At 28.6% G+C, this 23,089-nt stretch overlaps 1 protein-coding gene across 2 annotated transcripts; it reads right to left on the reverse strand.

The window, feature by feature from the left end:
- Positions 1-1,651: 1,651 nt before the first annotated feature.
- On the reverse strand, positions 1,652-12,725 carry repo (reversed polarity). Of its 2 annotated transcripts, none has more exons than XM_076398766.1 (3): positions 6,040-6,244; positions 5,563-5,870; positions 1,652-3,256 (listed from the first exon to the last, which is right to left on the reverse strand). In XM_076398766.1, the coding sequence occupies exons 1-3, from the start codon at positions 6,148-6,150 to the stop codon at positions 2,527-2,529; spliced, it is 1,149 nt and encodes a 382-aa protein (XP_076254881.1). In that variant the 5' UTR covers positions 6,151-6,244; the 3' UTR covers positions 1,652-2,526. The 2 variants fall into 2 exon arrangements, with proteins under 2 accessions (XP_076254881.1, XP_076254882.1); XM_076398767.1 differs by lacking the exon at positions 6,040-6,244 and adding an exon at positions 12,504-12,725 and having other exon boundaries at positions 1,726-3,256.
- Between the last annotated feature and the right edge of the window lie 10,364 nt (positions 12,726-23,089).

Consider the following 23,089-nt stretch of genomic DNA (forward strand, 5'->3'; position numbering starts at 1 on the left):
ACCGAAACACCTGATGGAATGTGTGATCAAATGTAGAGCATGCAATACTGATTTCACTTAAATGATTCAATTTTCAGTTTGAACTTTGTTATAACATTTTATAATATGTCACGATAAATGTATTGTGCTATTTCGTCATCTTTTTTATTGCAGCAATATTTTTGGAGTTAGCGACAGTAAAGAAAAAAAGGAGGAGCTTCTTGCGTACAACTGAGTTACAACTTACTTGAAAATTTTTATATATTTTCTTATTATTCTTATTAGTTCCACAATCTGCCCAGAGGGCAATAACTATTTGTTATATTAATACTCTATATACACGTGGAAAATCACTTCATTAAGTGATCTCCTGTACAAAATACTATTTTAATAAGTTGGTCTTATTCTAAAGCATATTTAAAAGTATATATATGTCCAAAAATAAGATCGGATGGTCTAGACGTTTTAGTCCATGTAGTGTCGCTTCGCATATTTAGCTGATTAGCAATCTTTCGAAGTACTTCGCACAAACACTCGCTATTGCTCTCATTGAATTTAACTCGTTATTGGTTCTAGAGGAATTGCATTGTATCATTTCATTTGAAACATAGCACTTTATTTTGGAACTGTTATATGATGGATGTATTACACTTACTCGGTTTCGGTTTCTCATAGTTGAATTCCACATGTCTAAAAAGACGTGAGTATAGATTTATACAATAATATCCTGTTATCTAATGATAACTTGGATTTGCACCCGATAAGCCAATATATGTGGTAGAGTTTAAGTCCAAGTTAAACGTCGATCTAGATGTATACCAAGATATTTAGCATTTATTGATATAAACTTGTGGACGTTATTTTCTATGAAGCGTAAAATTATATGAGTGGATTTTGTTTCTTTGGTTTTAGTACGCCATGTTTTCAGCCACATTTGTATTTGATTCAGTTGTATTTGTAAGTTCATTTGTCAGGCTGGATCTTCATGAGTGGTTAAGACTGTTATGTCGCCTGCGTATGTTGCTACAGTAGTTATTTTTGTTGTAGGTAGATCGGCTATAGAGAAGATATAGTACTGGCCCCGGTAGATTACTTGCGGAACTCCTGAATATCTTGCAAGTAATTTATGTGTGTTTATTACCTTTTACAATAAAATGTGTTTACGATCTGTGAGGTAAGATTTTAGTAGCTCACAACCCGGGTGAAGGAGAAGCTTCTTTAATTTAATCTGCAATGCCGTATATCGTACTTTATCAAACGCCTGAGATATGCCTAGAAATGAAGCTGAATAGTATCTTTTGGTATTTACGTCCATATTTATTTTGTTTATAAGTATATATACTTGTTCTATTGTTCCATGCTTATTATTATATAATTTAGCCTCTTTATGGATAGTTTCTCAAAAACTTTCGAGATTATCGGTAATAAACTTATAGGCTGCTAAGAACAATATTAATATAACACTCACATATATTTTTTATGATTCTATCTGAGATTCATGAAATGTATTTTGAAGTTTCTCACATGTATACCTTTCTTTATGCTATAAACAAGTCAATGTATGAAAATGTAGTTAAGACAATTAATTTTTTTTTAAATCAATTTATTCAATGAGTTATTTACCAAAGCCTAAATTTCACAAACTTTACCGATATGGATAAATAAAATACTATTTATGGTAATAAACAAACATTTATTTAGTTACTAGTTTTGTTTATTATCAATAACCTACCTATATGCAAAATATTAAAAATGAATTAAAAAAAAATATAATAGGATGAATTATTTTTCAAATCTGTTTATTAAATCGGCGAAAATATTGATTGAACCGTAATATTTATTTACTAGCTAATTTATAAATTTTTTACATGAATTTTATCTTAAAATAAGTATTGCTATTATTAACATATATATTAAACATCACAGACAAAAGAATACAGTATTATTTCTATTAATAATATTTATTTAAAAAACATCATAAAAATAGCTGATTATTCCACAAAATCTACAAAAAACACGATTTATATACATATGGCACCTTTCAGATCAGTTATTTCATTATATATATACAAAAAGATACATGCTAACTAGAATTAAAATGGCACAACGATTCACTATTTTAGAATAATTCAATCTGACAGTTGATACTTATTTTTGTATCAGTCTTTTAATCCTAAATTAAAATGAGAAAGAAGCTTCTTCAATATGTACAAATAATATTAAGATTTTGGCCCGGCCTAGCCCTAAAATTAAAATTGGTAAACACAATTTACAATAATACCGAAACTAAAGCTAAACCTAAGTTAATTTTATTGGTTTTCATTATATAAAGAAAATTAATGTGACTAAAATATCAATAAAATATAATTGTATATATCAAATAACGAAACTAATTATATTTTATTATTAATTAAGTAATCAAATTATTCTTTTATAATAGAAAATGGTGATAATTCGATCACAAAATTTTTAAATAAATTCGATAATAATTTTAATAAAAAGAATTCTTCTTTTAATATTTGAAATAAAATCTATTTACGATTTTTGCTAATTCAGAAAAGGGGGCAAAGTAACGTAACTTTGGTTTCCGTTGTTATCAGACTTTAATTCTTTCAATCTCCCGTCTTCGTAGCTTGGATCATATTTGGGAGAACCAGTGGTATATCTTTCCGGTGACTGACTTAAGTTTGGATCAACATATTCAATTTTAACGCCTATGGAATTCTCGTCGGCCGTAGGTGAATGTGTTTGTAACATAGAGTACTCGCGACCCAATGGAGGACTTTGATTCGCCGGTGGTGTTGAATAATCCTGTGTCCTCATCGGACCGGTAAACAATTGAGAATCGTGGGAATTTAGCATGTACGAGTAAGAATTTTGACTGGAACCGAAGGTTGTATATGAAGCAGGAGATCCAAAACCGGTATAAGATGTCGGAGCAGGATTGAGCAGGTTTAAATGACCACCGAGATCGTACGTCGATTGCCCGTAGCTCCACGAGTCCACTGCAGGTGCTGGTTGGTTCTGGGTAAAGGGAATCGTTTGGTTAAAATTGGTGTTAATGGTTGAGCTAGGCGATGTTGAGCTGATATATCCAGTTTTTCTTGGTGGTTCCCTCTTGCGCCACTTGGCTCTTCTATTTTGAAACCAAACTTGTACTCTTGATTCGCTGAGGTTCAGTTTCAGCGCCAGTTCCTCTCGAGCAAAAACATCCGGATAAGGGGCTCTTTCAAAGGCTCGTTCAAGTTCTTCTAGTTGGAATGCGGTAAAGGTGGTTCTTAAAGAAAAATAAATAATTTACGTATATTTTTTAAAGTTAAAATAAAATCGTTTCATCATCTCTTATATATCTATTATAACTAGTCAACCGTGTATCAAAACAATTAATTTGCTGCTTGAGCTTCGTAACAAACAATCGTATTTATTAAGGGGATGCCCGCATGAGGTTTTTACAAATACAATCTTCCTTTTTTCCTATTTTATGACAAAAATGCATTTTTAAGTACTTGGTCAGAAGTCGCGTCAGTTGTCCACTTAAAATGTGACGGTGCAGGTCACCCCAATTCATTGAAAAGACCAGATGCGTGAAATACCCGTGCATTCAAGTACCCTCCATATTGCGTGACACGGGCTGTTTTTTGCATCAGAACCTACTAAAGTCAATTTACCGAAACAAATTCGTTCGAGATAACATCTTTGAATATAGGGGATGAAATGTATGAATAATTATCTAGGAATAAATATACAGCAATTTGAAGTTATACGAATTCCAACTGAGATCGCTATATATTAATATAGTGAGACTGTCAATTAAATTTGTTGGCTTACCTTTTGTTACATACATATTAGGTACTAAACAATAAGTATTGGCAATTAAAAAATGATAATTATTATTTTACTCCTTAATAAGGAGTAAAAATAAAAAATTGAATGCTCTAACTGAAAACAATCAAACATTAAGATGATAGTTGGCATAAATTAATATTTTATTATGTTATTAAGAAGAAAAATGATAACAACTATCTGTCTTGTGTGACTTGTCAATTATGCAATTAGGAGATTTGTAGGTTCTTTGTAAAACTGCTTGACGTTTTTTTAACAAAGCAAGTAGCTTAGATAGAATGAGCATCATCACTTTTCAAATAATGCATTTAAATTTTAAAAATTGAATTTTTGCAGTATTGAAAGAAATATGATAATTATACAAGCAGATATGCAAAGTATGTAAAAATATTGAAATCTGTAGTCTTAACCAACTCGGTTTATTTACTAAACGTTGTGTTTTATCACTTGTTGCAATCAATACTACATGATCAGATTGTTGATAGAATACACTTTGAAATATAATGGTATATATTAGTAATTCTCAGCTCTTTTTTATTGTGGTTAACTTTTAATAATTTTCAAATTTTGCGGCGATTTAACAACAAATTTAGTTTACAAAATTTTTACTTATGCATACTGTGAATAATAGTCTGAATAACAATGATATTTTAAATATGTTTTTAAATTCCTTCAAAATTAACTAGCAATATTTTACTACAAATCGTCTTATTTCAATTTAATTTATGTTAAAAGAATTATATTTGCATTATATTAAAAAATGTTTAATTTACCTACATAAACTAACTTTTTGATCAAAATTGCAACTGTTTTTTCTATGATAGATTATTACTATATATCATGATATTTTAATATTATAAATTAAAGTTGGTTTGATAAAAATTATTTAATATGCTTAACATATTTTATGTATCATATATTGTATTACATCTCACTTATTGTTTTATTCATAGAGGCAAATTTAAGATTATTTTAAAGTAATTAAACCCTTAATTATAATTTGATGTATCTATGATAAATTATAAATTATTTTGTAATATTATTCCAAATTAAATTAAAATAATTAATATACTTAATAGATTTGATTGAGATTTAATAGTTACTGTCAGCTGATGTCTTAATAAAGTTATCCTTTTTTTAATTTAACATTATTTATTATTTCATCCCTTATATTAATTTACTTTAAATGATTAATGAAATAGGAAGATTTTTGTATCCACGAAACTTTTTGAATTTTATTTTGTTAATTCGACTTTAATCGTTTGTTTTTTTTAAGTTAATATAATAATCTAATTGTTTAGTGAGTTTAGTTTTAAAATTATTCTTTATAAAATTTAAAAGGCTTATTAAAACCCACCTCCCTAATTAGTTAATTATTATGCCTTACATTGTATTATAATTTGTATTGATAAAAACCAAGTATTTTCAGAATCTTTATTCATTATCATGTTTTTGTTTAGGAATTAATATTAACTTAACATTTGAAATTTAATACTTTTTAGATCATTCAAATCATTTTTATTCTATTTGAATATTTTGTTGCTTAAAATAATATAAGAAACTATTTTTTTAATGTATTTAGTTTTAAAATTATAGGTTAAAATACTTTAAATTTCAATATACTTTATCAAATATAACATTTTAACTATACTTATATTAAAATCCACATTAATCGACTGTTATGTATATTATTTTGTTATAAAAGCTAGTAGATATCTATAATATTAAAATTTGACTTACCTTGTCTTTTTCTTTTTTACTCCGTTATTGTCCGTTTTTTTCTTGTCGCTTTTCTTGTTTGTTGTTGATGAAGCGTTGGCTATTTCGGTGGAATTGAGCGATTGCGACTGAAGCAGAACAACATCGTCTTTCTTCTTGGGAAGCACGTTAGTTGTACCAACATTTTCGATGTTTGATTGGAAAGTCATCGAGAGATCCTGGTGATGCATTGGCGAGTTATCCAGTTTTTGCGGTGAAGATTTATCGTAATCCAATGGAGAGCCAAGATTGTTAAACATTTCGTGTTGTTGTTGAAATCCAAGCATTACCTAAAAGTGAAAATATTTGTGTTAATTATCTTCGTGTCGTTTTTGGTGGAGATTTATATTCTTCACAGAATATTTTTTTTCTTTGAAATAAACAAGATATTTGCAAATATACAAAACCTTGCATCAAATTCACTAACACGAAAACTTCACATTTTCACACAATTGTTACCTGGATGGAATGAACATCAGAATTTTTGTTCAACAACGTCGAATTCAAACTGGGTAACGGTTGATTGTTGTAATCATTAAAAGTCTGATCGTCGAACGGTGCACCTTCCATACTAATTAATACAATCAAAACAATCTAGCTTAATTTAGCTCAACTTTTTCAATCAAACAATTTAGAGAAGCTGTTACTCTTACACTGACTTCTGACATTATTATTTTAGGCAATTTATATTTAACGAGCTGAATTGAGCTTCGTACACCCCATTGATCCCATTGGATGCTCCGAAGCGGGCACTAGATCGCTATTGGTCCACTGCGCTGGAATATTTAGAGCGCCCAATGAAAGGCCCGAGAATAGTTACGGGGATAAAGAATGAATGGCTATGTGAGAAAGACGACAATATACTGTGAGCGATGAATAACGTTTTTTGGAAGCCTTTTGGAGTGATGTTATAACACCACTTTGTTTTCTGAGAGTCTCTATAGGAATGAAAGCAAAAATATGAAATTAGTTCGGACAATTATTATAATTGTTTTAATTAACTCATGTTTTGACTTTAGCACTGATTTATTAGTCCATTAAATACTATATTAGTTTAATTTTACGTTCATTAATGTGTTGTGTTGATTTGTTATGTTTCTCCTCTACAATATTTAATATTGCTTAGTACGATTTATCGTTATTTGTATCAATAATTTCTATAACAATAAATACTAGATTATATTAGTTTTTATAGTGAACATCCTTAATTTGGTGCATGAATACTGAAGACAACAAATACTGTGAGTTATTATTGAATTTTAATTATTGTGTTAAATTGATTAATACTATTTTAAAAGTTTTGGGAATATGATTCTCAATAATTACATAATAATTTCTCTTTAATTTCTTTTTGACATTATTACATTTTTTAAAAATTTTTTTGTTATGATGTTTTTTGATACCGGTTTTAGAATAACTGAGTAATTGTTTCCATTAATTAGTTTAGTGTTAGTAAGTTATTTCCATTGAAATTATTAATTTTTATCAATATTTTAATAATTTAATAGATATATGTAGACAAAATTAGAAAAAAGGTAATTTTAATTTGATAAATTAATTTTCTAAGACCTAAAAACATATAATTAATTTATATTATAAATTAGTACAGGTTACATTTTATTATCTGATAGTGCTTGAAATCTTTGAAATTGCAAATTGTTTTAGAGGGTCACTAATTTAATTATATAATAGGGAAAACCTAAAATATTAACTATAAAGAAATATTAATTTCACTTTCTTAAAAAATGTGTATAAAATAAATATCACAAATATTTTACAATTATTATATCTCTATCAAAGTATTATGTGTTGATGTCTATGGACAACTTCAAACTTAAGGATTCTCTAGTGAATTTAAATACTCTTTAAAGTTTCAAATAAATTTTAAGTATACTCTGCTGAATTTCGATCGTTTCTCACTAGAGTGTTCTCATCTTTGAACTTATCTTTAGTCAGTTTAGCATTATGTGACTGAATAGTTAGTAGTGCAACATTTTGCTTTAACTTCTGATATATTCAGAATACTTCAGTGTTCAATTACTTGAATTAATTGGCTATTGAGTTAACTGTTTTATCTTAAATTATGTTGTACACTTTTTGGTATTGTTGATATTCGTGTATTTTTCTTTATAATAATCGATATATCTTTTGAAACTTACTGTTATAATTATCACAGATAAATCATATGGTCTCGGCTCTTTTTCGTTTTAAATTGCATCCATAATATTTATAAGGTTTTCAATTTATATACGTTAGATATGTGTTTTGGCTTAATATTAATATTAATTTTCTAAAGCAATTAAATATAGTTTGTGTCGTGCAATACCAATTCTAAAAGTAAATGATGCCTTTAAACAATAATTTTCTTTTTATTAATTTATAAAAACAATTTTTTTTTCACAAATGTCGTTTCTTTGGAATGTAATTAAATATTTTAAAGCAATTAGAATATTAGAAATTATTTCAATAGTTCACAATTTATAGTCTATAAGAGGGACAAAACATCGACAGTTTTAACAAATGGTTTAAATATTAGTAAGAGTGTTCAATAGGTATGTAGTTTTTATTTAAAATTAAGCATCACATATAATAACTTAAAAAACTTTTTTATAATAAAAATATAAATGGAAATGTACTGATTAAAAGTTTAAAGAAAAATATTAAGTTATTATTTATTATGATTAAGCAATTGTCAATTCAATTTTTGTAAGAAGTATAGTATAACTATGGGTTTATTTGGACTTGGCCTAAAGTTTAACGTGGATTCCGAACCACGGTTCTCAGCATTAAGCCTACCGACTGGCGAATGACCAACTTTAGAAATTATCCCAGAAGACATCCGGTCTTACCCAGCCTGGTTACTGGCGTGACTGGGATCATTTCCTTCCTCGGATTTTACACTCTTGCCTAGAACATTCACAAATTTTAAACAATCACAAACATAATTACGACCATGCCCCAGCAGGATTCGAACCCGCGGCTATCGCAACAGTAAGAGGACCGTCCCATCGCCTTTACCACTGCGCCACCAAGCCGGCTGTTTACTATTTTAATTCAATTATCGTATTAATATTATTTAAAAATATATAATTATTAGAAATTTTTAGATAAATAATAAATAATATTTGGTGGATATCTAAAGATCTACTATAAGTCATAAATATTTTATGACTAATATATTTGCACAACGGTGAATTAATCTCTCTTTAAAATCGTCGAATCTCTTCGTCTAAAAGTTCCCACAAGAAAAAAAGCAATTATGTTATAGAGCCCACATATTTTGTGCTTGCTACTGGGTATCTATCCACGTGACCACCATCCTATATCGATCACTCGGGATGGTTATGGGCCGTGGTGTCCCGCCAGCAACAGTGGGACTTGTTAGTGCCCTCATAGTTTTCGGCTTTTGCATTTCGGTTGTGGGACAATATTGAGGTATAATAGTTACTAATTTAAATCTCTATTTTGAATTTTCTTTTGAACGTATTTGATATTGACGGATATTTGATATTGATATTTTTAATGACGATATTTATTTTTAATATAACTAATGTTATATAATGATTTATGGAATATTTGTAAAACGTTTATGTTTTTTTATTTAAATATTATAATTATATTTTTCATCAAGTTTTAATGATTTTAGGACAATTTGTCTTTTAGATTCCATGAAATAATATATATATATATATATATATATATATATATATATATGTATATATATATATATATATATATATATATATATATATATATATATCTATATATATATATATATATATATATATATATATTTATAAAATACAGTTATAAAATTAATTTATTACTTTTGTACACTGTGTATCAGGATGATTTTCTCAAATTATATTAAGTACATGACTTAATTTGTACATATTTTTTAGAAAATAGACAACAATGTACTTAAACTAATACTAAATTTAAATTTGGCATTAAATGTCAATAATTTACGACGCCCTTGAACTAATTCTCAAGTAATACACGAACACCATGGTGAAAGATATTTGTAAATGTGGCTTCGAAGATATGTTATAAAATCATACACGAATTTAAGCACCTAATTTAAATTAGAATATCTATTAAATCAAACTCTTCATACGAAACCGTCTTCGGTGTCAAGCTAGCAACTTAAGTTCGAGCGTTGTCAAACAATAGCTTGCCTGTTTTATTACCCAGTCTATCTTATTAAGTTCGTTGCTCAGTTTGTTCATTTATTGGAGGTTGCATTGTGAATAGTTCTCCGGAGTTCATAATAAAGTACCCCCCTTATGTCATTCTAGGTACACACTAAATGTTATGTTTTGGCAACGACGTATTGTGTTGCATAATATCTACCTACGATTTTTGGGGTTCCTGTAAAAAATATACTTTTCGCAATCAGTCTAAAATTTCCGCAAAAATCCTTTTTTATTGTTTATTATAGTGGGAGGCACATGTTGGGACTTGCTATTATAAATGTTTTAATTTTTTCATGTGCCATCTTTCATGGGTTCATTTATTATATAAGACAATTCTTACTATTATTGATCCTGAAAACTGTTGATTCCTTCTGTCTACTTAGTCGACATATCATAACGAATCTTCTAATAGTTATGAAAAGTAAGAAACCAATTTAAATATTTTTTTGTTATTATAAATTTTTATATTTCAGTAACAATCATGCCACTATGATCATTATATAATATTTTGGTCAAATAAGAAATTCAGTAAATCAGCTACTGGAACATCTACTGGAAACTAATATGCCTCGATTCCAATACCTCATTTATGATAACAAAGTCGTCAGTGTCCCTCCATTCAACAACGTTAACACTATTCTTCGGGCGACACAAAACTTCTTACGTCTAGAATATATGGTTAATGCCTGCTCTTTTCCAATTTTGTAATTAAAACCATTTTAATGGCTCTTTCTTAAGTAATATATATTTTTCGATGCCAAGCATTTAAAATATTTTGAATATTATTCATTGTGGATAGATGTATAGTGGAATGTCGAAGTCTTATGGATTTCCATTATAATGTTATAGTATAATTATAATATTCTCATTCTCAGCTATAAGAGATCACCTTAGACCACCAAAAATAAGGTCATATATCTAATATTGTTATATTTTTCTAAATCAGTTTGATATTTTTTAGCGTTTACATGCAGATTTTAGAATGTTGCTGCTATTCAATTGTAGTTCTGTGCCGTTAATTTACACAGGTTTCATTCACCACTATTATACAAATTTCTAAGGTTTGGTCTTTCCTAAATCCTAGGTTCTTCAGTATGTTAACGATTTATTGTTTGTCGAGTAGCTCAAAAGCCTCCTGATATGTTTTGATGTGTAGCCTGGCTTGGAGTTTTCCGACAAGCTTTTTGTTTTCTTCTTTGATTTTAGGGTTTCGATGCTAGCCATAATTGTATTAAATATATACCAAGATGCCAATGTTACGCAACATCTAGTTCTGAAATATTTGAATACACTTTACATTGTTGGGTCTGGTTTCCATACTTATATACCATTAGATTGAAATCTTTTCTTTTATTAACATTTAGTTACATGGTCTCTAAATAATATAATTTAAATTTGTGTCTAATAGTTTTTCAATTCTTTTTTGGTAAAATTAATTAGTTACTTGGTACAACTTATCGTTTTAACACTAGTTACTATTAAGTATTATAGCATGTATGATTGTTTTGGAAACATCTTATTTATACACATCAAGCCTTCGTTTGGCATGTTTGTTAAAATGTGAATAACATTCAATTATTCTACAAAGAGCGAAGGGTTAATAATATCTGTGGATTTTGGATAGTATAAACCATTTTAACAAGTTTCAATTTGGTTGTGCACAAAAGAGAAGCTCCTTTAGGAATCAAACAGAATAATTCAATAGCTTATGTCATGACAGAGTCTTGTTCAAAACTGAATTACTAATAAGTTAAATATTTACATTTGCAAAAAGTCAGTTTACTTTATCAAAAGAGAAGTTACCTAAACGGCATGTGGCTAAACATATTGAAAAATTGTATGATTTATTTATCTCAATAGGTTGATAGCTTGATAGCTATTTAAAATAATACTAAAAATGTTACAAAACGTATTATTAATAGGTTAGACTTTATGCGACGGGTTTTTATGCGATGTTTTCTCCGGTATTGATCGTTCTTTTGCTTGGGATAAACCATTTCCAATATACGTATTGTAAAAGTTGATTTAATTCCATTGAAAGAACTTTTACAAAAATACAGTTAAAATAATCGACAAGCTGACGGATTTTCTTTGATTGTTTAATTTATACGAATTTCTTTAGCTGTTTTAATCTATACTATAATTACTTATCATTGTGGTGTTAACAGAAGTAATATTATAAAGCCCAATCAATGTATTTTAGGAATTACATAAGAATTTAAACCAGTGCAATTTCAATGAAAGACACCAACTTTAATGACGTAACGTCAAATGACGTCAAACAATACGCGATTAACATTATTAAATTGATATGTGTATGCATGCATAATTGTTTTTGTATATCATATACAGCAATATGAACATGAAAGCATAATTCAAATTCAATAGGAATACACAAAATAGCTGAAATAACAAAAAGGAACATATTGAATAATATTAAACAAGTTTTTTTTCTCGATTAAACTAAATGCACAAGATATTAATTTAATTATATTTTAAGTTATAAATAATTTTGGACTATTAAATAAACATAATTCTGTTATTGATATTATTAATTAACTAGGATTTTTAAAAGTGCTAATTTATTTTAAATTTCTAACAATAAATATAAAGTGGACGCATAGGTATAAAATATACATTACGTATTTAGTTTTTTCTTAGTAATATTGACGCTTTTAGTAACCACACAATTTTTATTTATTAATTAAGTGAATAATATTTACTTACATTCGATTTTGTAATATCCGAAATCAACGAAGTTAATCCAAAAACGTTGAACGCGTATTTGCATAATAATATAAAGTTCATAACCACACCACCAATCACTGGTAAAATGCACTTTAAATGCACAATTAATATGATAGTGATCCGAAGGCGAAATTGTTAGCTGGTTAGCCGAGCGCGTACGCACAACTAGTCTTCTTGCACCCCAAACAAAACTATATTCATAAACTGGGAGAATTAAAGAAAATTAAGAGATACAATATGTCAATTAAAACCATTCATAAACAATAAGCCGATGGAGTTAACGAATCCGAATGCCGGGCGTACGCATTAGACTCAATAGTCCATAAGTGAATTTATCAATTTACCCAATTTTTCCCTATTAGCGACAATGACTATTAGTGCAGCTATTAGTATATTAGTTTAACTGGCCAGATTCTTTAATGCAATTCAGCTCAATATTGTTCAATTGTTGCTATTAAAACATTTTACACGCTTAATGTTCACCAGTCAAATTTAGGCCTCTATTCTGTAGGGTTGTGTCCTAGTTCTCACCAGCAAAATTGCGGCCTGTAGGGTTTTACATCCACGGGATATTTATCGGTTTTCGATGGTGTGTGTTTTTGTTCCTCTCGCTCCGTGATCTGATTTACGGCTCGCAATGGCTACCGGGTGAATGTTTAATTGATTTAACCTTGAATTTGCCGCTCGAGTGATGTGATATTTGTGTCGAGTGTGACGTTCAGTGTTGTAAATTGAAAAACAATATCACGGATAGGGATTTAACTGTAACATGTGACTATCATTAATCAGCTCTAAATTAAAATATGTCAATATACAATTAAACACGACAAAGCATTTCGTAGAATCCGCGCTCAATCTCAATCAGCATCACACATACACATACACGCATCCATATAGGTGATATGATCGGATCTACCAGTCAAAATTTCTTTCCAATTTGCTAGAGTATCGCGTCCGCTAAATATTTGTTTAATCTTTCAGATAGTTAATAATTCACGGGTTAAGCCTCAATTAATCTGACCTTGACGCCGTTAGAATAGCCGTTTTATTCGGTTCTATTTTAAAGCCAGACCTGTAACATTTCAGATGAGAAAACAATATCGTTTAAATGGATCTAAGCCGTATATGCAATAATGTCATATTTTATTATAACTCTAGACAGAATGACGTCTTTGCACTGACCTAATTTAATGGAGATCATTTAAAAGCTTAACCGTTTTTTTTGTTTTACGAATGCTTTTTGCACAACACGATTATATGACGATTTTAAACTTTTATATAATTGGTACATGTTTCTAAAGTATCATATTTGCATATTAACTTCATTACACCTGGTCGTATCTAGAAGGTTGTTTCGACTAATTTCGCGTGTATGAAGCATAAATGTAAAACAAATTGATAGTAAAGGTCAATAGAAGTTATTGTATTTTTCAGTATAATTTTTTATTGGTACATTTCAATGGATCTGATCACTGTAGTAGTCTTCAAGAAAGTCTGATAAGTATACCTACCGTTGAGTATACTTACCCCTCCATGAAAATATTTTGTAATGTGAGAAGAGCTAGAAACAGGTGAAACCAAATCTGGTACTTTAAATCACTGATTTTAGTGAAGGGGTTTTGCGATATATGAGTAGATATTTGATTTTAACAAGAAATAATGTTTTCTTCTCTAAATTACTCCAATTGGTTACAATTTCTACAATAATATTCAAGTTTTATTGTTTTATTTATTTAGAGATAACAAACGATCAGTTTTGCACTTCAAATAAAAACTCACACTAAGGCTTTCTTGGCCGATTTCCGATCACAAGTTTGATTTAGAGCAGAATATTTGGCTTCACTGCATTTCTTAGCCTCTTGTTGTTGACTTAAGATCATGGCGGCAGATCCAAGTTTCATCTAAAGTCATGAAAACAATGTAAATGCAAAAATTATTTCTAAACTCGCGCTTAAATGTATTCTTGTTCTATCGTTGACAAATACAATATAAAAATACAATATAAGTCATTATTTTAATAAATCCATGTAAGCTGAAAGTAGTATCAATAGGAGTATATGAATTTTCGTCATATATATTGACATATATATTTCCAATATCAGTTTTATCGTAGTTACGAAAAAATATTTTTTACGATTTAATATACTTAGATATATAGATTCAGACACGAGTTTTTATCTCTCAAAATATAATTGGGTTTTTGGTATACAAATACTTCATATAAATTCATACATTTATAATAATAAATATTTTTTAAAATAATTTTGAAGTACTTGACTACTGCGGACAAAACTAAGAAAAAACCTTATAATAAAGTTTAGTATACATGAGCTTTTTCCATCTGTCAAATATTAAATTAAAAGATAAATAGGTATTCTATAAATAAGCTACTTCATATGACAACTTTACTGTAACGGAAAGTTATTTTTAGAAGCATTTAATAAGGATGTAACTAATTAAATATTAGTAAAACGTCTGATAATGTACTTTTATGCAAACCGAAAATTTGCCTATGCCTAATTTTTTATTTTGTCTTAAAATAAATAGAGGAAACCATTCATTAAGACTGTCCACAAATATTTTCAAAAATTCCCATAGGTCTATTAAAACAAAAATATGAAAACTGACATCAAATGTCTTGCTGTCATGTTATAAAAACTACTAATCTATTTTCGGATATAATGTTTTTTATATACCAATATTTTTTATATAATATTGATATTGAAAGTGAAGACTGACACTACTACTAGTATTGAGTTTTGGATATCTGAATAATAAATTTAAACCATTCATATTATAAAAGGGGAATTATTAGATCTTGAGTCATGAATATAACAAATGATTACGTATATCTTATTTTGATTGATTAACATAGAGGTTTATAAAAAAAACTATGTATTTTCAAGTATTAAATCACAACAGGGGAATCCGATTCTCCTTGATTAACTATCATTCAACGCTAATGACTGTTCGTTGTCTATTGTTACCTAACTATTACGGTGAATTATTATAAATATAACATAAAACTGTTTTAAGATTTACTGGAAATGAATACTGTCAGGTTCTAATTTTAAACTTTGACTTTAATTGAATTTGAAGGCTCCAACTTTACATGTGCATTGTTTTTGACAGATCTTTGTACCCTTCCTTATTGACACTCTGATGAATCCTGATCTTCTAGAATTATCTAATGTTAATATTCCATGAAGAAGAAGCTGCAAACAATATGGGCAAAATAAATTGAAAAAGAGCCGAAAAAGAAACAATAAACAAGCCTGAAAATATTGATCAATTAAATAGAGAGGTCAGTAATGTCAGTAACGGTAACAGAAATAAGACTATTACTACTAGGTACTATGCCTTGTGATTATACTGGGTGTGGTAGAACTTCACAACTTTTGTAATGTGTGACCGAGCGTTGTGATGAGAAAGATTATTGCCTCTGTTACCTATTATTGCGTTTTTTTTCAAGTTCAATTTATTCACTTAATGCCAATAGGCATCTGCAGTATTAGCTTCAATCTTTTTTAATAGCTCGTAATACACCTTGCTCACGCTACCATACGCATACCAAGAGTGAATGGTCAGGAATATTACTTTTCCAAGTCGATATGGATGGCTCTTCTGGAATAATCTATCACTTTTTGCTTTTAGAACTCTTTAGTAAACCCAGATTTCTTCGCCAGTAACGTATACGCTACAGAAAACTATTCTTTTTTGCCTTTTCAGTCTTTCCATTTACTAGGACGTTCCTTGTCACTGACATCAAAATCACCACTTTAAAATTGTTGAAATCAAAACCTACAATAGATATGGTGGAGCAGCATCACCATAAGCTTCTTAAAGCGGTTGACGGCCTTCAGCAGTAGATTTCTTCTAATCAAAAACTTAATAGTTTTACAGTTTTACAAATAGATATCTTTAAAATAAATTACATGCAATAGCCATCTAATATATTCACAAAAATATTCTTATAAATGATAATTATGATTTCGGTTTAAAGAGAGATTGAAATAATTCATTTGGCGAATGTTATGACTTCAATATAGGTATTAGTCCATCGATGATTAATCTTAAAAGATATAACACTTTCCATACATAGTGTTACTAAAAGATAAACATATTTATAAAGAATAAATGATAAATAATATTGAATTTCAACTTTTTAAAAAATCTCGAGTTTTTAAGGAAAAATCTTCACATTTTAAAATAAATCATCAATGATGATATAGAAAGAAGGCTAATCGTTGGTGCTTGGTTAGTAGAAGCGTCAAAGAGGAAAACAGCTCAATTGTTTAACGTTTTACAAGCGACAGTATTGTCGATAATGGCAGCATACACAAAATATGGTAAAACATCATCTACGATGAGAAATAGTGGGCGAAACCCAAAGTTAACTGACAGAGATCGACGAAGATCAAAAAGAATTGTGTCAAAACAAAATAGAACTAACGCGACAAAAGTGACAAAAGAACTCAATAATCACTTAAGAAATACTGTTTCAACAAAAACAATACAGCGGGAGCTCCACAAAGCTAACATTCGTAGAAGGGCTGCGATTACAAAACTCTTGCTCTTACAAAGCCAATGCTGAGCTGCGAAAGAAGTGGTGCAACGATCATAAAACCTGGTTTCTTGATGAATGAAAGAATGTGGTATGGTATTTTCTACAAATTGTCGGGTTTATCTATGAAGAACCCTCAAACAAGCCTAACAACTATCCGTACTATCAACTATCAACTAACAGTACTATCCGCACTGTCTGCCACCTACAGTCGAGCATGGTATTTCTACAGTAAAATTTCAGGTTTCGTTATGATTTGGCCGATAATATCTAAATTTGTAATATTCAGTTGGTCCTCTCATTCATACCACTGGTCAAATAATGAATATCTCCACATCCGTCCCTCCATACATCTCATATGAGCAGTCGAAAAAATTCAGTCTTGGTTTAAAGAGCATAATATCATCAAACATTTTCCCTGGTCAGCCCATATTCCACAGGCTTCAACATAATTGAAGGGTCCTGCTAAGTTTTAGAGCACAAAGTCAAGAGTAAACGTTTCTAAATCTCCAACATATATATAACCAATTGGCCGATGTTTTGGTACAATAATGGGATAACATTCTATTGGAAATATTCAGAGAGTTTTAAAAGCAAATGCTGGCACAAAACCTTATTAATATATAAACATTGTGTATATGTCAGGTGTTCAAATTATTTTCTACATCCCCTGTATATATTTTTTTTTCGGAACATAAATGAATACAAATACAATTTAATCTTAGTAAATGGTCAACATAATAACCTTGTTGTATTTGCGTATATTACTATTATATGAGATAATATTAAAATAATAATAAAATTAAGTTGATCAACAAAACTGTTACTATGAGTATTGTTATATGCTTGTCTAGAAATAATATTAAAATTACTATTCAGCGAGGACTAAGTTTTTGTATCTATGCAAGGCGATCCTATTCCAAAACAACAGTTTCGTACTTTTGACGGTAGTTCCGACACTTGTTGCCAACCTAGCTGGAAGCTCCTGGCTCCGTTCTCCAATTGCTCTCAATTAAGCGACCATTAGATTTAATTAAGCTTAACTCGCTCAATTGACGATGGCGTAGGGGTCATGTGTGCCCGCCGACGATCCATGCGGGACACGCAATCGTCACATCTCCGTTATATCTATCTCTATCGTTCTACGTATCAGTCTCTGTTCAAAAAGCCGTCCACTATTTTTTACAGGGTGCTTACACGTATATGCAGAAATATATGGGTGTTGAAATATATTCTAGGGGTCATTCAAATTTAGATCTAATTTATGGTCCTGTATAAAATATTTGATATATTTATCGTCATCAACATATAGTTCTACTAACATTTAGATACAAATTTATTAGTTTCAAAATTATATTACTCCAAATTACATCAATTAAATTAATATCAATTATTTACTATTTACATTTCTAGATTAGTTTCGATATATATTATTATACACTTATATATTTAATTCTGATAGATAATTTGAAACTAAACAAGAAATTATTTATTAAAAATCCATGTATACTATAATGTTTCTACAAATACATTGATATATTTTCATATTGTAATTATGAATATTATAGATTTTGATGATTTAAAATGGTTAGATATATAGTTTAAGACACGAGATTTAATTTCTCAGAATATAATTGGTTTTTCAAAATAACAATTGTATACAACACAATACAATACTATATATAAATCCAGACATTTATTTTATTAAATATATTTTTTAATAATTATAAACTATTTGATTCTTACGAACAAAACAAGTAATTTTATGTCAATTAAATCGATTACATTGATGGATTTGGCATATATGTTAAATATATAATTTAATGAAAAATAGTTTTAAAAATATTTATTTTAGAAAACTATTATTTGATACATTGGAAGTAAATGTAAAGTATGAAATATGTGTAAATATAAATTAATAAAGTAATTTTATTAATTTGCATCACCTTTCAAACTTTCGATTGTGCTCGACCCACGAACCTCCTTTACGACCACAAATTGCCCCCGATCAGCATGCTATGTGGTATTAATCAGTGACAATTGCCGAAATCTTCGAATTGACAGGTAATAGCATTTGTGATCATCTAAAGAAAACTACAAAGAAACAGACAAATTATAGTATATTGTTGGTTCATTCTGCGATAATCTACATTTGATTATGTTTGGTAATTCTATGGCTATGTTTACTTACTCATTAATTTGTTTAGAAAAAATCAGAAGGAAATAACAAAACGCAGATTTTTATTTCATAAAAGTCGAGAAATTGAGTTTATGAATACATATTAATTCGAGTAACAGTTAGTACACTATATATTACTAGTACAAAATTCTTTGAAAAATCCAACAAAACTTAAAATATTTGTATTTTTAAAATCTATTTATTACATTATTGCCTAACTTACAATTTGCCTATACAATAATTTAAATCAAGTTTTTGTAATATCTAGAAGGACCCATCGGCCCTCTCTCTTGTATAATAGTTTTTGAAGTAAAATGTTTATGTATTAACACGGTTGTTTTTGAGTTTGTGTCCTGTTCTGATGTTACCCAAGAGTATTACTTTGAATTTATATACTCAGTCGGTATATAAACGTCTCGGTGTAAGTAATCAGTTCTATAGTATGGATGTACCTACAATACTTCTCAAGATTTTGTTCTGATTTTTTTTTATTGTATTTATATTACTTTTCGTGGAACATCTTCATAACTGAATTCCGTATGTCCATATAGGTTTCAACAGTTGCTTATATAATAACAATTTATCATGTACTGACAATTCTGATTTTCTTCAACGTAACCAATACATTTTCCTATATTTTAACTCCTCTTCTTTCCTTTCCTTTTTCATTACTTCCGGCGAAATTTGGCATCAAGATTCATTCCAAGAAACTTAGCGTTGTTGACATATAAAATGATAGTATTATTTGTCTGGTTCACGTCTAGTTCATCAAGTCTGATTATACGTGAACTGCATATACGGAGATTTATTTTCGTTAATTTTTATTTTTCAAGTTTGGGTCCAAATATTTATATTGTCACTTGTCTGTTGTAATTTTCGAGTACTTTCTACGCTATTGTCTGAGACAGCAACAATCGCAGTGTTCCATTTGTGGTATATCGCATTTGTAGAGTATGTAAAGAATTGGCCTTAATACACTTCCTTGTGAAACACCCGATTTAGTTTCAATTATTGTAGATTAGGCTTCCTATTATTTGACTCTAAAAATGGTAGCTGTAAAGTAAGAATTCAATAACTCAGAGTGTTCTTTCAGTAACATTTTCTGTAACTTATGAACAAGGCCGTCACGCCATATGTTATAGAAGGCTTCTGTTACATCTAAGAATATAGACTGAACATACCTTTTTATCTTCATAGGTTTTTTCAATTACATCTGTTGTTCTATGCACCTGGCCAATCGTCAAACAACCCCAAACTGATGTATAAGTATTAGATATTTTCTCTGTATAATCGGTTTTATCATTTTCAACAGGATTTTTATAAATTCCTTAGATCTTACTGGTAGCAATGATAATTTCAGCCATCTTCCAATCATCTAGAAATCGCAACAGCAACCAGGATGAGTAAAATCGGATGTCATTGAGACTCTATATCTATTCTCATTCGCCCAATTGGTAGAGTTAAAGCGTAGGGCCAAATTCATATTAAACCGTAGCTCCAGTCTATAGTTTATCTATATAAACCCTAGTAAATGACAAACAATTAACTTATCTACTATAGTAAAATTAACTAACAGGTGGTGTATTGGCCATTATTTCATCATCATAAATCATACTGTTTGAATACTTTGACGTACACTTCAGCATTGAATGATATTTTCTTTGAAGACCTTCATTTTTTGGGTACACATTGTTATTTGGATTACATTGCACGTATACGAAAAAGACCACTGTTTTATTAATTAATAGTGCTTTTAAAATATTAAGTAAGCCTTCTAAATGCTTTTCTAAATGACAGCATCAATTCTGTATATAACGCTTATAAATCAATCATTAATTTTTAGAAAACATTATCTAATCACATTTTGAATACAATTTATAGTTCACGTGTTTCAAAAAAATTTATAGTTTTATTTACTTTTATACTAATTTTATCAATTCAATGAGAGCTATCGAATAAATATCTGGCCTTGAAAATAAAACTTTTTATGTATCAATAACTTACTTTTAGTTCCAAACACCTAATTAATTACTAATTTAATGACTATATTGTATCTAGTAGAAGTAAAACCAATTTTTATATGATGTCGTTGAATTGTCATAATGATAACGTGGTTTGTATCCAAATATATACTTTTTCTCTTGCAGCTTACCCATAATTCTATGTTATTATTCTATTCTTCGTTATATTCACTAAGGGTAATATAGTTATTAAAGATACTAAATATTATTTAAGATTCTTTCAAATTATCACACGTATGTTTATCTTGTGAAAAAAACATCTTGAATTTCAAGCAATTTGGTATTATTTAAATAATTGATAACGAAGATCAAACTTCGTTATCAATTACTAAAATATTTCTTCTCATTCTCCAATCTTATTACGTTTTCTTTAAACATGTCCGATAACTATTAAATTATTGTAAGTATTTTTTTAATGATTTCAACTTAAAATATTTAAAATATTATTGAATTGACTGTTGTTGATAGAACAAACCACACGAGTATAGTTTACTAATCTAATAGCATCAATATCATAAGTTTTATTAGATGGTCTTAATTTTTAATTATCTTATGGTTTTTTGTAGTTTATATGTGTTATTTTTTGTATAATTAGTTTATTTATATTAATATTCAATCAAATCTGTCTTATAAATTCACGAGTTGAAAATTAAGAAAACTTAAATAATTATTTACACTTCTTTATAAATATTTTGTTTTTTTAATATTTACATAGAAAATGTTTACAGAGTCATATTTAAATGTTTTTTATAAACATTCATCCTATATAAATTCCATTGTTGCGCCTACTGTTGTCAACTCTGACGTAAATTAATTTGACTAATGCTGCGAACTGTTCACAGGAAACTGGATTAAATTTAATGATCTTTTATTTTGAAATACCTTTAAAATTGCCAGCGGATACATTGAAGTTATTGTTGATGGATAAATTATCTGTCGCATAAGATTTTTTAATGTAAATTAAATAATTATTCAAAATGTAGAAAACATTGTTTTGAATTCGTAATTACCAGGTATACCGGAAAGTCATTATCGGTTTTTTCGGAAAAGTCTACATGATTTTTAAGAAAAATGTTATTTATTCAAAATATTGGGCGTTTAATTCTATACGTCTAGCTAGAAAAAATATCTTCAAAAAGTCGTTTGTCCTTTGAGCAAAACCATTAATCGAGTCATTTTCTAACTTTCTCGAAACTGGCCAAGTGTGTGTTCCATTCATTATAAAAATATTAAAATTGTGAATGATAAAAAATAAAATACTTTTAACTGTTTTCATAGCAATAATAGGTAAAATTTCGATTACTCTCTCGATTTTTGTTAAAAAATATTTCCGTTCAGTAATAAATAAAGCATTGCATTTACTACTAGTAGTTATTGTGCGATCATTTTTAATTATGTCATAAATTAATTTTTTTTCTATGATTAGGTATATTTTTAATTTTTATTTAGTATTTATGGTTATTATACATCTTTAATTTTTAGGTTTTGTTTAAGTTCTATTGTATTGTCTAATTAACATATTAAAATACGATAAAACAATTGTGGATTATTAGTCCATTTCATAGAAAAATTCCATTCCTTTTTACAGATTCACAGAACATTAAAATATTAAAGTAATTCTACTTCCTTTAAAATGAAATTATTAATTGCATGTTAATAGTATTCAGTAAGTATGTTTTCCTTTTCTTTTTAAAAGTTAGTACCTGAAGGAACATGTACATCTCCGTCTCGCTTATACTACCGTTGGAAAATATAAGCACATATAAAATTAACTGCTCCAAGCAGTTTTCTCCGCCCTTTC

This window comes from Rhynchophorus ferrugineus, unplaced genomic scaffold (genome assembly GCF_030347505.1).
Source record: "Rhynchophorus ferrugineus isolate W39M unplaced genomic scaffold, kcgeb_rfMv2 rfM3, whole genome shotgun sequence".
NCBI lineage: Eukaryota > Metazoa > Arthropoda > Insecta > Coleoptera > Curculionidae > Rhynchophorus > Rhynchophorus ferrugineus.